Raw genomic sequence first — 12,603 nt, forward strand, 5'->3', positions numbered from 1 at the left:
ATTTGTATATATTCTAAATGACTCTCGACTTATTTAAATAGCTGATTTATTAAATAAATTAAATAATTTACGGGCTCGAATGTTGTCGAATTACGAAACGAATTTGTAGGTTTCCAGATAAGGGCATGTCCGTGAAAAAAAATTATCAGTGAAAAAAAAAGAAAAAAATGTATGTTTTTAGATTGTACAAAGTACTTTACGATGTCGAAAATTAATCATAGGAACATAATTAATCTAATTATTGACGTGATATTTATTAATTAGACACTTTTTCAAGAAAATGATTCACACATCAAAAACACGGATAAAAAATTTCAATCTTTTTCCGTTAAAAGAATTAATTAATTAATTTATGCATCATTAATTATATTTAATGCAAAAGAAACATTATAAATAACCAAATATAAAATAACAAAATCATTGGCATAAACTTAAAACAAAAACATACATAGCTAGTACAATAAATTTAATTCATAATAAATAGTTAAGTAAACTAATCACAACATTACTTTTCTTCATCACATAAAGGCTGCTTGTGATGAGATATTTTCTTGTTTCTTTGGAAGCTAAATAGCTTGGCTAACTGGAAAAACTTTTTCTTGCCACTCTTGCCCATATTTCTTAGTCGTTCTTCAAAACTTGCATCGGAAATCTTGCCTTGCTCATTTTCAAGAGTTGACAGAAACTCCTGATTAAATCTGAAATTCATGTCATGTCAATTAGTGTCACAAGATTTATAAATCCACTAATTCACCTTAATTCGTTTAAAAATTCTTCATTCTGTAGCATTATAGCAAATTCGTCTTCCTGATCACTAAGTCGCAAAAAACTGTCTGGTATCTAAAAACAGGCATTTGATCTATCTTACATTCTGAAAATTAATTCAATGATTTACCGTCAGAACTGCTCGGTTCCAATTAGTCTTCCTTAAATCATCCTTCTTAGCTGATGATGTGCTTGACTGCTTTTCTTCGAGCTACAACAATTTTATGTCATTCAGGGGAATTTACCCAATGAAATTACGATACCAACCTTTTGAGTTTGTGAACTTAATTCTAATAAGTGATCAATTGTCAGTTCAAGACTTCTGACTTCCTTAAATACTGATTGTATGATTTCCGATTCCTTTTGAAAATATATGAAAAAAGTTTACAACATTAATTGACTGCGAGCTTTATTAAAGCTTTTTAATTAAAGCTTTCAATTAATTTAAAATTTTTACCATGTTAGGAAAGAGTTCCTTAACAGCAATGATAACATTAGTCTCATTACATAGCATATCGTTATGATCCTGAAAGATTATTAAATGTAAATATTTTCATGAATAGACATATAAATAAAATTAATTTTACCATTTTTATGCTTTCTGTGACTTTAAAGAATTTATGCGAATCTGTGCTGTAGAATTTAATTTATGCTAGTGTATGTTTTAATGCACATATTATGATTTTAATAGAATTAATGTATATTTTTGCCCACAGTAAACTTAGAGCGATGTATTTTCTTTTTTTAAATCAATGAAAAGTGGTTTACATTTTGCAGCAGGGATTAATGCTGCAAGAATAGCACTTGAAATTTGCTAAATAAACATTGTTAAAATTTAGAGTTAAGCATAATCATAGACTGTGACAATTTTCATGGCAAATTAAATATTTATCAACCCTCAAACTATTTAAATAAGTGTGAAAAAGTCATATGAAGCATAAACGAGCATCAATCCCTAGTCCATTTAAAAAGGGGGATGTTTTTAGAAAAAAATTGAGCATATGTAGTGTGTGTTTTATGTTTTAGTGTTAGTGTTAGTGTTAGTGAGCAAAACAGACAGGACGCTTAACTTTGAATAGATTTGTTGTAAATTAAATTAAATTTTTTAAGAAAAAAGTAATTTATTTGTGTAATTATGGAGGAAGATGGTGAACAAGTGTTGTTACCCAAAGAGGAAAATAACGAGGAAGTGAAGAAAGAAGAAATTGATTCGGAAAATGCCGAAAAAAAAGATAATGTTAATGAATCATTAATTCAAGTAGAAAATAATGTTGAAAAGGAAGAGAAAAAAGGAAAAATTTTCAGCCTTTTTGATAGGAAAAAAACAAATTCAAGCGAGGAACCAACAGAAGAAGTCAAAGAGTCTAATCCACCATCAAATTTTAGCTTTAAGAAACTTTTCTCAAAGAATGAACCAAAAACTAATGCTGTTGAGGAAGAAAAACAGAACGGTATGTTCCCATATTAAAATTTCATGTTGCTGACTTTTTTTTCTCATGTACATTTTCTATTTATTCATGTGTGTATAGGCACAGAACAGTCTACTGAACAAAATCAAAGCCAAAGACCTTTAAAACAAAAACTACCGAAATTTTCTAGCTTTCTCGACAGGTTTCGTAAAGGAAAATGTAAGTATTCTCCTCGTATTTACCATTCTCAAATCACATCCAATAATCCTTTGATTGATGTTATTTGTGATTCGCCCCATACATTACACAAAAACTGTAATTTGAAACTTTTGAATGATATCCAATTATAGACGAAGTCGCCGAAAATATTGAGCTTGGAAACGAACCAAAAGCCGGATTGGCTTCAATGGAAACGCTTGATGATTCAACTAAAGATCCATGGACAGAAAATGGGGATACAGTAGATACAACAAATAAAGAAAAAGAAGCTAATGAGTCTCAAAATGAACAGCCTGCGGAAAAACCAATTAATATTTGGCAAAGTATTCAAAGTTATGAATGCTCTATAGGTACATATTCTTATTATTGATAACAAACAAACTTGTATTATAGCTTCTTATCACGCTATATTTTTGCATTTAGACGATGTTGCTCTCTTTGCGGGAATTATAATATTTATATTCCTCGTTGGATTAATCATTATTTTTACATTAACTGCAAGTGCAAAACAACCTATCTCACCTACTGTTAGGGATGGCAAAATTATTGCCGTTTCATCATGTGGAAAAATTGAAGGCAAGCAAGAAGAATCAGCATACGCTTTTAGAGGAATTCCTTACGCTAAACAACCAATCGGTATGTTAAATCTATTAAGACATGCTTTAAAAACATAATTCTAACAATCATTTATTGATTTCAATAAAATAGGAAACCTTCGATTTACATCGGCTCAGTCAATTCAAACAATTGATGATTGTTGGAACGGCACTTTATATGCCCATAATGCTTCTCAAGCATGCTTACAATACGACCCAAAATCTGGAAATGTTAGCGGTGTTGAAGACTGTCTTACTCTTGACATTATAACTCCTGAGGTTTGTTATAATCAGATTATGTAAAATGACTATTGATTACTAATGTAATGCTTATTTTATCACATTAGGTACGATACATAAATCTTTTGCCTGTAGTTGTAATGATTGGAGCTGATGATTTTTTCAATGGCTCACCAACCATACTTCGACCATCTGCAAGATATGCTAGATCCGAGAGTGTAATTTTTGTCAGACCAAATTTCCGAATGAATGCTTTCGGATATTTAGCATTGGAGTCGATTTCAAATTCCTCAAATATTCCCTCATCCGGAAATTATGCTTTATCTGATATCATTGCTGCCTTAGAATGGTGAGTTCATAATTCGCAAAATTTAATTCATCAAATAACATTTTTGCATTTAAAGGATCAATTTGAATATACACAATTTTGGTGGAGATAAGAATTCTGTAACATTGTTTGGATATCGAACTGGAGCTACTTTGGTGACAGCTCTTACAGCTTCACCAAAAGCAACCAAATATTTTACAAAAGTTTGGGCATCATCTGGATCTCAACATTTCTCAGGAAAATCATTAGAAGAGTCTGAACGAGAAAATGCAGTATATGCTAGTCAGTTCCCTGATGTTAAGAGCTTAGAGGATTGGCAAAAAGTTGACAGTACAGAACTTATGAAGAAAATACCCGAATCATGGACAAAGAAACATGCAAACGCGCTTCCAAGTCGCGATGAAGTAGCAACAAGTTTCCATGATTGGATCGTTTTAGATGGTAAGTCACTTACATTAAAAGAACTTACTGCATTTATTAACACAATTCTTATTTATGTGTATAGGAGTAATTTTGAAGAAGCATCCTGAAGATTTTTGGAAATCAGTAAATCCAAAAATTAAAATGGTTATTGGAACAACTGCTCATGCTGCTTTTGATGATTCTGAAGGTTCTATTTTCAACGGAAATTTGACAGAAGAGGAAATAGTAAAATATGTTGATGATAGTAAGATTGGAAGCTTAAACTTGACTGAAGAGGCCTTTAATTTATACGGAAAAACTAAAGAAGGTAAATATGAGTTCCAAAGTCTATAACTTACCATGCTAACAAAAAATTTATTTTATAGGACTTATTTCTATGATTTCTGATATTCGTATTGTCTGTCCATTGCTTGTACAAGCAAGAAGTCAATCGAATCCTGACTTTTCATTCTACATATCTTCACAAAACGTAGGACCAAATAATCTTGCAACCATTGATTCAGACATTTTGGCTATATTAGGTTTGTACAAAATTAAGCAGCATAAGAAACCATAAAATAACTTTTATTTTATTTATAGGCCGATTGAAGACAGATTCACCAGAAAAAAGAAGATACTTTAATGCTTTTAAGCAACTTTTTTACCACTTTGTATATCATGGAAAAGTCAACCATCAGTTCTTCGAGATCCAGCAAGATGTGTTACCAAAAACTGATTTTAAAAATTGCGATTTTTGGATCTCAAAGGATATTGTTCCAAGTTATGCTGCATACTTTTAATTTCTATAACCATATCATTTTTAATGGACATAACTAATTCAATCAGTATTATCAGTTTACTTATGTGTGAATCTTAATTTAATCCTCAGTAATGTATAACTTATAACATTCCTTTCCTACTCAACATTAATACTTTTCAGAATCTCATAATATGATATTAATATTTTTTTGAGGCTTTATCATAATTTTATATTATCTATGTATGACTGAAATAATAATTTCTAATTGCTTTTAAACTTTAATCATATTTTTTAAGAATTATATATTTTGGATAGTGTGTTTGTGTAGTAATTTAATTATTGGTTTTTAGAACAAGTCAAATAAATAATAAAGAAAAGAAATGAAATGCCCATGGGGAAACATAAGTTCCAATCGTGTGTCTAATTATTCTATGTTCTAGCGAAACTTGCGAAACTCCTGTAAAAAAGCATGGCAATACAGTTCATATGTTCATTCATGGCCTCTTTCAGATGACGCCAATACCAAGTGAACCACTGTCTCTATCAGCAGCCTTCTTCCAAGAATTTAAATACCTTAAGTATTTTTGGAGCTTACAATATGATTTGATGATTTTTACCAGTTCATTCTCTTGTCCCTTAAAAAACTAATAATCAAGGTATGCACAATACATGAAGAGGATATTTACATAAAAAGAAGAAATCGTATTTTATTAGAAATTCTTAAGGAAAACTTATAAACCATTTCAATAATTAAAAAAGAATTTATTGTTATCGCTCTTCTAAGATTAATGTTTCCTGAGGTACAAGATTCAGTTTCTTTAAAGTATCGTTTGGATCAAGCAATGTAAGCTGTAAGAAGCAAAAGAAAAGTTAATCATGAAGAAAATTCTATAAAATAATAAGCACAACTTACATCTCTTCTAGGAAAGCTAGAGATAATTTTAAACTCTGTTGGCGAAAATCCATTTGCAGTGGCATAATTAAATAATATCTATGACGGACAAAAATAGATTAATGACAAAACTTAATTGTGCTACAAATTAATGTGCGTACCTTTAATTGAGTATCGACTGTAAATTTTCGTTCGATAAATTCTCCTGTTGGCTTCCTAAAACGAATTTTTGTTATTTGTTGAGCGTCACCATGTAAAGGTTCTGGAGGTAAAGAATTTTCAGCATTCTTTCTGTCAGCTTCCTTCTTAGCTTCAGTTTGAATTCGTTCATATTCTTGTTGCTGTCGCTCTGTCTCAATCATCTTTTCAATTCTTTGCTTTTCCTCTTCTTTTGCCATGTCAGCCTAATTTTATGGACATTTAGATTTTTTTTACTCAGATATGTGGAATCAACAATGCAATGCTTACCAGTAAGCTCTCTTGATAAGCTTGCTTTTGTTCATTTAAAAGAACTTCTCTTGCAGCACGCTCATTTTCTTCACGAATTTCTACTTTCATTTGTTCATTAAAGGCATCCGAATTCATCATTAAGTGTATATAAAGTTCATCGCCGTTGATGTTTCCATGAATAATGTCTGCAACCTCACAAATACTTCTATATTTACGGATAATTATTATAATAGGGAATTGATTGATGGGTAAATTGCGGATTTGTAGAGATGCTGAATCGGCAACACAAGCCGTCAACGATGACAAAAACCTAAAATGACACATATCAAGATGGTACTCATTACCGTTAAGCAAGAACCTAAAACTTACATGTTTTTGTTGCTTTCACAAGTTAAATCCCATCCAAATAAAATATAATTTTCATTTAATAGCTTTATGATATTATCATTTCCTAGTAATTGTCCGCAAAACACATTTGATAAAACACTACTATCGTGATGCAAATATACAGCCAATAATTTTCTCTGTAAATTGAAAAAGACATTCTTATTAACATAATCTTAGATTGATCATAAGTAATGATAATTACATCTTTTGCTGATTTTGAAGTGTAAGCTGTTTTCATAGCATCTTCCAAACTACCCTCGAAGAATGAAGGACCATTCCCATAACGCTCTTTATAGTTGTTAACAAACTGCAAACTTCCCAAAATTTCATCTGAAACAAAGTCATTCATTAGATCTTATCCTGATTTCAAATCTGATAAATCTTAAATTACCTTCAATTTTATCTTCGACTGTAAAGTAAGTGGGAAAAAAATTAATTAACATTTATTTAATATTTGTTTTGTAAAATATTGTTCATACTTAATAATTTAAGTCTGTTGTGATGTACAGTCTCTGTAAATATATCATCATCAGCATGAGCATCCTCAAATTCTTCCACAGAATCTGAATCGGAATCGTGTATTTCAACTGGTCTGAAAGGTTAAATAAACCGTTAGATACAAAAGTTCCGTCATAAAAAAAATTAATTTTAGATATTTACGCATTATCAATGCTAATCCTTGAAGAACTACTACTTTCGTTGTTAGTACTTGTCAATTTTAAAGAATGAATTAATTCGATTCCCATTTCATTGAGCTTTGTTGTATTAGATACACTTGCAGGCCATCCTTCCCATTTTTGGAATCGAACAGGAATTTTCAATACGGCATTTAAATCATTCTTAATATCAAGAAATGTTTTTGAAGCAGGAAAATTGAGATTTAAATGTCTATCCTCATTGGTATAGTATATTCGCAGTTGATAGCTTAATTCCGAATTTGATGGACTTAGTAGTGGCATGTCAATAGGAAATCCTAAAGAGAAATCAATAAATTCTACAAATAAGATCCGTTAAAACAATAAAAATTTAACTTTTTACCTTCATTTGACAAATCATTCAGTTCTACATTATTTTCAATGGGCAGGTTTAAGGATCTAAGCACTATTGAGTCATTCTGTAAATCCTTCATTGTAAAATTCAGCAATCCACGGATATTTTGTCGACAAACAGGAACTGATGTTCTCTTCATGATATTTTGTTTTAAATCGCCTTAAAAAAACATTTTAACTTAATTTTCCTGTTGACTTTTTTTTATGTTTTCCAAGATATATAGATGTGTACATACAAAGTATACTCGACCATACTCGACCATACGGAATTTCGTATACTAATGTAAACAATAACATTTGAAAAATTTTGCAAAATTACATTCAAAAATTTTCAAATAAATATAAAAAGATACGTTATTTTTTAGCTTTAGCTAGCTAGATTAGCATAAAATAAAGCATTTACAATGCTTCTGTACTAACAAAATTCATTTAAAAGTAGAAAATTTTGCAAATCAAATTTTTATAAATTTTAGCAATTTTCTTTCATAGTGTTAGTGTTTACAAAAAATTCAAATTTTTGACCGTTAAAAACGACCGAATTTTTATATGAACACATCTATATATCTTGATGTTTTCATAACAAAATACGTACCAATAGTTTTTTGATCTGACAAGTTTAATCGAAACAAAGAATTTTTAAAGCGTACATTGAAATTTAAATACGTTTCGCGTGACGTTCCTAAAATAATTAAAATTTAGCATTTCATAATATTATTAAATTATTATTTTTAATGACTTACCAGCAACAATCTCAGGGGGAGCTTCTGGAAAATTATGATTTAAAACTTTGGTATCGCTTTCATTTCCACCATCAAGACTTAAATGAATTGCTGCCTATAATTTTGGAAAATTTGCTGAATCATTTTTTCTTGATCTTCATTATCCGTTTTAATTCTTACCTCTAAATCCCATCCAGTAGATTCAAGCAAGTGAATCGATCCTGCAATATCCATTGCAGTAATTTGCTAAAGTAAAAGATACAGTATTTTAGGTAAATTTTTATGTTATGCAAATTTTAAATTTCTCCTTTATTACTACAATTACTCACTTGGAAATTGGCCAGAATTTCTTCCTTGTTTATTGCGCTATCCATCTCATTAATTTCTACTGTTCTTAAGCAATTAGATACTAATATTTTCTGATTTTTTATTCTTTAGCAATTAATTGACTTCTCGATTAAGAAAATAATTTAGAAAAGTCTCAGAAAAAGCGCATTTTTGCACAGATAATATATTGATTATAAATAATGTATTAATCTTAGACAATATTTATATTAAAATTATAATCAAATAACTTTGTTTAGTCTTTTTTATCAAATAAAATTCACAGATTAAAGATTAACAATGATTTTTGACTGAAATGTCAGACCGACATGAAGATGCGACTCTTTTTATGAAAAATGCTAATGTTGCTACAAAAATTTAAAAATATTTTGACAGTTGTAGTTTGAATATTTTTTGACAGTTAAAAGCAAACCAAATTATGAAAATAATTAACAGTGCCTACTTAAAAATCAACAAAGTTATGAAAAATATTAAAATATTAATTTATTGAATTTTTTGGTATGCATGATATAGAATCCATTTATTTATTTTATAACAGTATCTGCTGATGTAATGTCCATATGTTTACAGAATTTACATTATATTTGATAATATATTGCTGCTTAACATCTGTGGAATTTATTTCAATGAAAATCTTATAAGATACAGTATTAGAAATTAAATTTAGAAATAAACCCTAGCTCCAAGTCTTAAATTACAATAGATGGCGTTGAAAAGCTTCATTGTGTCTTGGATAAAAGCTTTAAACATTTTAAAATTTTGCACGGCAAAGAAGAATTTATGATGACATGTCAATAATCTTTCTGCTGATAAAAATATGATAACGAAATTTACAAAAATAACCTAATGGAAACCTACGTCTGAATCTTTAGAATTGAAAAGTACTTTAATACCAAATTTAAAATATTTTGTTGCCTTAGTCAGAAATTTCTACAGGGTGACCAATATTTTCCGTAGGTTGAAAACTCTAAGAGTTCATTAACTTATTGAACTTATATCAATTGAAGATACTTTTTTCTTGATTGAAAGGATGATTTGTATTCTATCGACCCCCCTAGTGCATCAAAGGATCAAAATTTATAAATTCAATACATACCTGGAACATAAAAATGATATATTGGAAGCAAAATTAGTCTTAAAATAAAAAATATTCTCAAATCCTTTTTCTCAAGAGTTTCAAATTTATTTAAATGAATTTCAATAGTAAGAAAACTTATTGTACCTATAATCAAATTTTATTCAAAGAAGAAAAAAAAAATTATTTGCATAATAAATCATATGTAAAATAAATCGTTTATTCTTTATTAAATTAAATGAAGGGTACTGATGAATCAAAGGGTTGTGTGTAATGTAACAATTTTAAGGGTCTTTCTTTTGTACAGGTGTGATAAGAATTTCTTTTAAAGAAATGCTACAGAAGGAATCTATTCATATTAAAATTTATTAAAGAACAAAAGGGAAAATTTAAAGGAGAATAACAATTCTCACAATCAGGATATTTTATGTGTTGTCGTTATTCAAAGATGCAAAATCGTGAATTAAAGTATTTTTTATTAAAGTGATGTGAAGATTTTTAATAAATTTCGTGTTATTAAAAATAATGAAGTCTGACATTTACGAAAGAAGATGAGGAAAATTTTGTGATTCTATTCTGGGCCTTTTCAAATTCAGAATTTATTGAGGAAGGTTATTTTGGTAATTAATATTGATACTGGTTATGTAAAAGGCACTATCTAAATTCTAATTTTCATTTTTGGCATTTAGAAATTAATTATGTTTGTATATATATATAGTCAGTCTTCTTTTTGCTTAAAACTCTCGTACAAAAGTCCTTAGACATGCATATACTTATATGATTATGTACCTTGTAGTATGCTTACTCACATTATTACAGCATTATGTGAGGGTGAATATCGGCAGCAGCCATTTTATTTAGAAAGCATGCGTGGAAATATACAACACATATACACTACGCTATACACGATTTGTTGTGGTGTGATGAATTCAAACAATACACAATATTTTTTTAAATATATAACAAGGCTAGGAAAACTGTCGAAACAGGAAAATAAAAATGGAATCTTTCTGAAGTACACTTCAATTTTTTTAATGTTTTTTTTTTGCCTCTAATATAACGGAAATGCAGGAGACTGTTGAAAATGAATGAACATTGCATCAAATACCTCTTTCAACATTTTTATTTTATGAATATTTGCTTCATATTTTTTATAAAATGAATATTCCAGACAAAATGATTAAGAGTGTATGACTAATGACTTGTAGTAAAAAGTGCCTTTTTATAATTTTTGATTCAATCTAGCTTGCACTTAAACCTTATAGAATTTTGTTCCAATTTAAAGCAAGTTGCAAATTAATATCAGAATGCTAATTTTTAAATTCTTGATTGCATTGTACGCTATTTCAAATGGTATTGTACATCAATTTTTGACAAAAATTAAAAAAATGATATTTGGTAATTTGTTTGAATTAATAAAAAAATTTAAATCAATAATAATCAGTTTTAAAAGGTTCAAAGCAATTCGTAATTTCTACGAAATCAAATTTTGAGAAATTGGGAATCAAAAATTTTCTGACATTTTCATTTTTTTAACATTTTAAACTTAAAAGCAGATGTACTTAAATAACAAAAGTACTGCTAAATATATATTTATACTTACTCTTCTATTGTCGACAATGCTTCCTAAATTTTGCTTTATATTTAACTATTTTACCAATTCCAATTTGTTTTAACTAAATCAGTTAAAATAATTTTAATTATGCTTAAACTAGAATATTTGCATGAGATTTGCCAAATTTCAATCAGCATCTTGACTAAATATGAATTTTAATTTGAAAATTCTTGAATTTAAATTAAACAGTTTAGGTAATTGTCATATTTCTAACTAAAATTAAAAAATGTTTTTGCTTCAAAAAAATTTCATCAAAACATGATCTCCAGCACGTAATTGATCTTGAATAATATTCAAAGTGTGTAAATTATTAGTGAACATTTTGTTATTTCACAATTAATCAGAAACGTAGGTTCAAGTTTCAAAAAAGATTTTAATTTTTTCTTGAAAACTTTTAATTAAAAATTAAATTTAAAATCAAAATTTTTGAATTCTTCAATTTCGGGGAACTTGAATGTTTTCCAAAAATTAAGAGGGCTTTCAACTCATATTTTAATCAAATATCACTTTTATGATGTAGAAAATTATCATTTTAAATTTTGTTAAAATTCCAGGTTTCTAGTAAAAATTCAATTAATTCAGAACAAATCAGAAAACCAAGCCGGTTTTTTGACTAAAACAATTTTCTGTATCGATAGAATTGTACTTAATATAAAATACTAGGATTCTGTGCAATATTTGTCTTAACTTTTAAATACAATAAGCTCAAAATTTTACATTAGCCCGTTTTAGCGCAATCGAATACTCAGCCGGCAAGCAATCTAAATAATGTGAAATTTTGAGCTTACTTTACCTCAAAAGTAAGTTAAACATTAAACAAATGATTAATATTTAATGTACAGAAGTGTTCAACCATTTAAAATACTTTTTAAATGTTTTGATTCAGTCAAAAAATGTTAAAAATCCTTTTAGCTGAAAAACCAACCTAACTCGATGATTCAAATTAATTTTTGATTTAAAGAACAAAGATTAACTTATTATAAATTAAAAAGATTGATTAAATTTTAAATAGTACATTTCGAAGAAAAAAGCCGGCTTCAGACATTTTCTACGCATTTTAGTGTACCCAGCTTATTAAGCAAATTCACAAGAAAAACTAAATTAACAAATATGTTAACCAAAATTAAGTTTAATATCGATAAGATTTTTTAATAAAGCTTGATTTGTAGACTTATTAGGCAAGCATTATAACTTTTTGGCATTGTTTATTGATTCAAAATACTAATTTTTAAATATAAATTTAGTAAAATTGGCGTAATTTAGTAATCTTTAGATTGCTTAAAAGCAATAAAATAGTCTCGAAGCCTAAATGCTGAATGATTAAAAATGAATTTAAAAAGTTCATAAATGTC

General features: G+C 28.3%; 3 protein-coding genes across 3 annotated transcripts; 1 reads left to right on the forward strand and 2 right to left on the reverse strand.

Annotated features, from left to right (window-relative positions):
- Nucleotides 1-426: 426 nt before the first annotated feature.
- LOC139088298 (CUE domain-containing protein 1) lies at nucleotides 427-1,521 on the reverse strand. The gene is made up of 6 exons (XM_070637455.1): nucleotides 1,353-1,521; nucleotides 1,223-1,291; nucleotides 1,033-1,125; nucleotides 896-976; nucleotides 755-840; nucleotides 427-698 (listed from the first exon to the last, which is right to left on the reverse strand). Exons 1-6 carry the CDS (start codon nucleotides 1,353-1,355, stop codon nucleotides 506-508), a joined length of 525 nt encoding a protein of 174 aa, XP_070493556.1. The 5' UTR covers nucleotides 1,356-1,521; the 3' UTR covers nucleotides 427-505.
- Nucleotides 1,522-1,797: 276 nt separating this feature from the next.
- Nucleotides 1,798-4,941, forward strand: Nrt (Neurotactin). Its single transcript, XM_070637244.1, has 10 exons — nucleotides 1,798-2,216; nucleotides 2,295-2,393; nucleotides 2,525-2,743; nucleotides 2,817-3,029; nucleotides 3,102-3,268; nucleotides 3,337-3,578; nucleotides 3,634-3,998; nucleotides 4,063-4,287; nucleotides 4,346-4,501; nucleotides 4,560-4,941. Exons 1-10 carry the CDS (start codon nucleotides 1,901-1,903, stop codon nucleotides 4,757-4,759), a joined length of 2,202 nt encoding a protein of 733 aa, XP_070493345.1. The 5' UTR covers nucleotides 1,798-1,900; the 3' UTR covers nucleotides 4,760-4,941.
- Nucleotides 4,942-5,400: 459 nt separating this feature from the next.
- casp (Fas associated factor casp) lies at nucleotides 5,401-8,816 on the reverse strand. Its single transcript, XM_070637169.1, has 14 exons — nucleotides 8,546-8,816; nucleotides 8,397-8,462; nucleotides 8,238-8,331; nucleotides 8,090-8,176; nucleotides 7,487-7,657; nucleotides 7,109-7,421; nucleotides 6,928-7,040; nucleotides 6,840-6,857; nucleotides 6,651-6,778; nucleotides 6,431-6,585; nucleotides 6,080-6,371; nucleotides 5,773-6,015; nucleotides 5,633-5,710; nucleotides 5,401-5,568 (listed from the first exon to the last, which is right to left on the reverse strand). The coding sequence occupies exons 1-14, from the start codon at nucleotides 8,588-8,590 to the stop codon at nucleotides 5,488-5,490; spliced, it is 1,884 nt and encodes a 627-aa protein (XP_070493270.1). The 5' UTR covers nucleotides 8,591-8,816; the 3' UTR covers nucleotides 5,401-5,487.
- Between the last annotated feature and the right edge of the window lie 3,787 nt (nucleotides 8,817-12,603).

The sequence above is a fragment of the Chironomus tepperi genome, unplaced genomic scaffold (assembly GCF_022539635.2).
Source record: "Chironomus tepperi strain 1889 unplaced genomic scaffold, CSIRO-AGI_Ctep_v1 contig_161, whole genome shotgun sequence".
Taxonomy (NCBI): domain Eukaryota; kingdom Metazoa; phylum Arthropoda; class Insecta; order Diptera; family Chironomidae; genus Chironomus; species Chironomus tepperi.

Coding starts and splice junctions, on each gene's coding strand:
- casp (XM_070637169.1), bottom strand. CDS start 8,590: ATGGATAGCGCAATAAACAAGGAAGAAATTCTGGCCAATTTCCAA. Junction 6,372..6,430: donor TGTGAAAGCAACAAAAACAT/GTAAGTTTTAGG, acceptor GTGTCATTTTAG/GTTTTTGTCATCGTTGACGG. Junction 6,016..6,079: donor CTTATCAAGAGAGCTTACTG/GTAAGCATTGCA, acceptor CCATAAAATTAG/GCTGACATGGCAAAAGAAGA.
- Nrt (XM_070637244.1), top strand. CDS start 1,901: ATGGAGGAAGATGGTGAACAAGTGTTGTTACCCAAAGAGGAAAATAAC. Junction 2,217..2,294: donor TGAGGAAGAAAAACAGAACG/GTATGTTCCCAT, acceptor ATGTGTGTATAG/GCACAGAACAGTCTACTGAA. Junction 3,999..4,062: donor TGATTGGATCGTTTTAGATG/GTAAGTCACTTA, acceptor TTATGTGTATAG/GAGTAATTTTGAAGAAGCAT.
- LOC139088298 (XM_070637455.1), bottom strand. Junction 841..895: donor GGAACCGAGCAGTTCTGACG/GTAAATCATTGA, acceptor GCCTGTTTTTAG/ATACCAGACAGTTTTTTGCG. Junction 699..754: donor GAATTTTTAAACGAATTAAG/GTGAATTAGTGG, acceptor CATGAATTTCAG/ATTTAATCAGGAGTTTCTGT.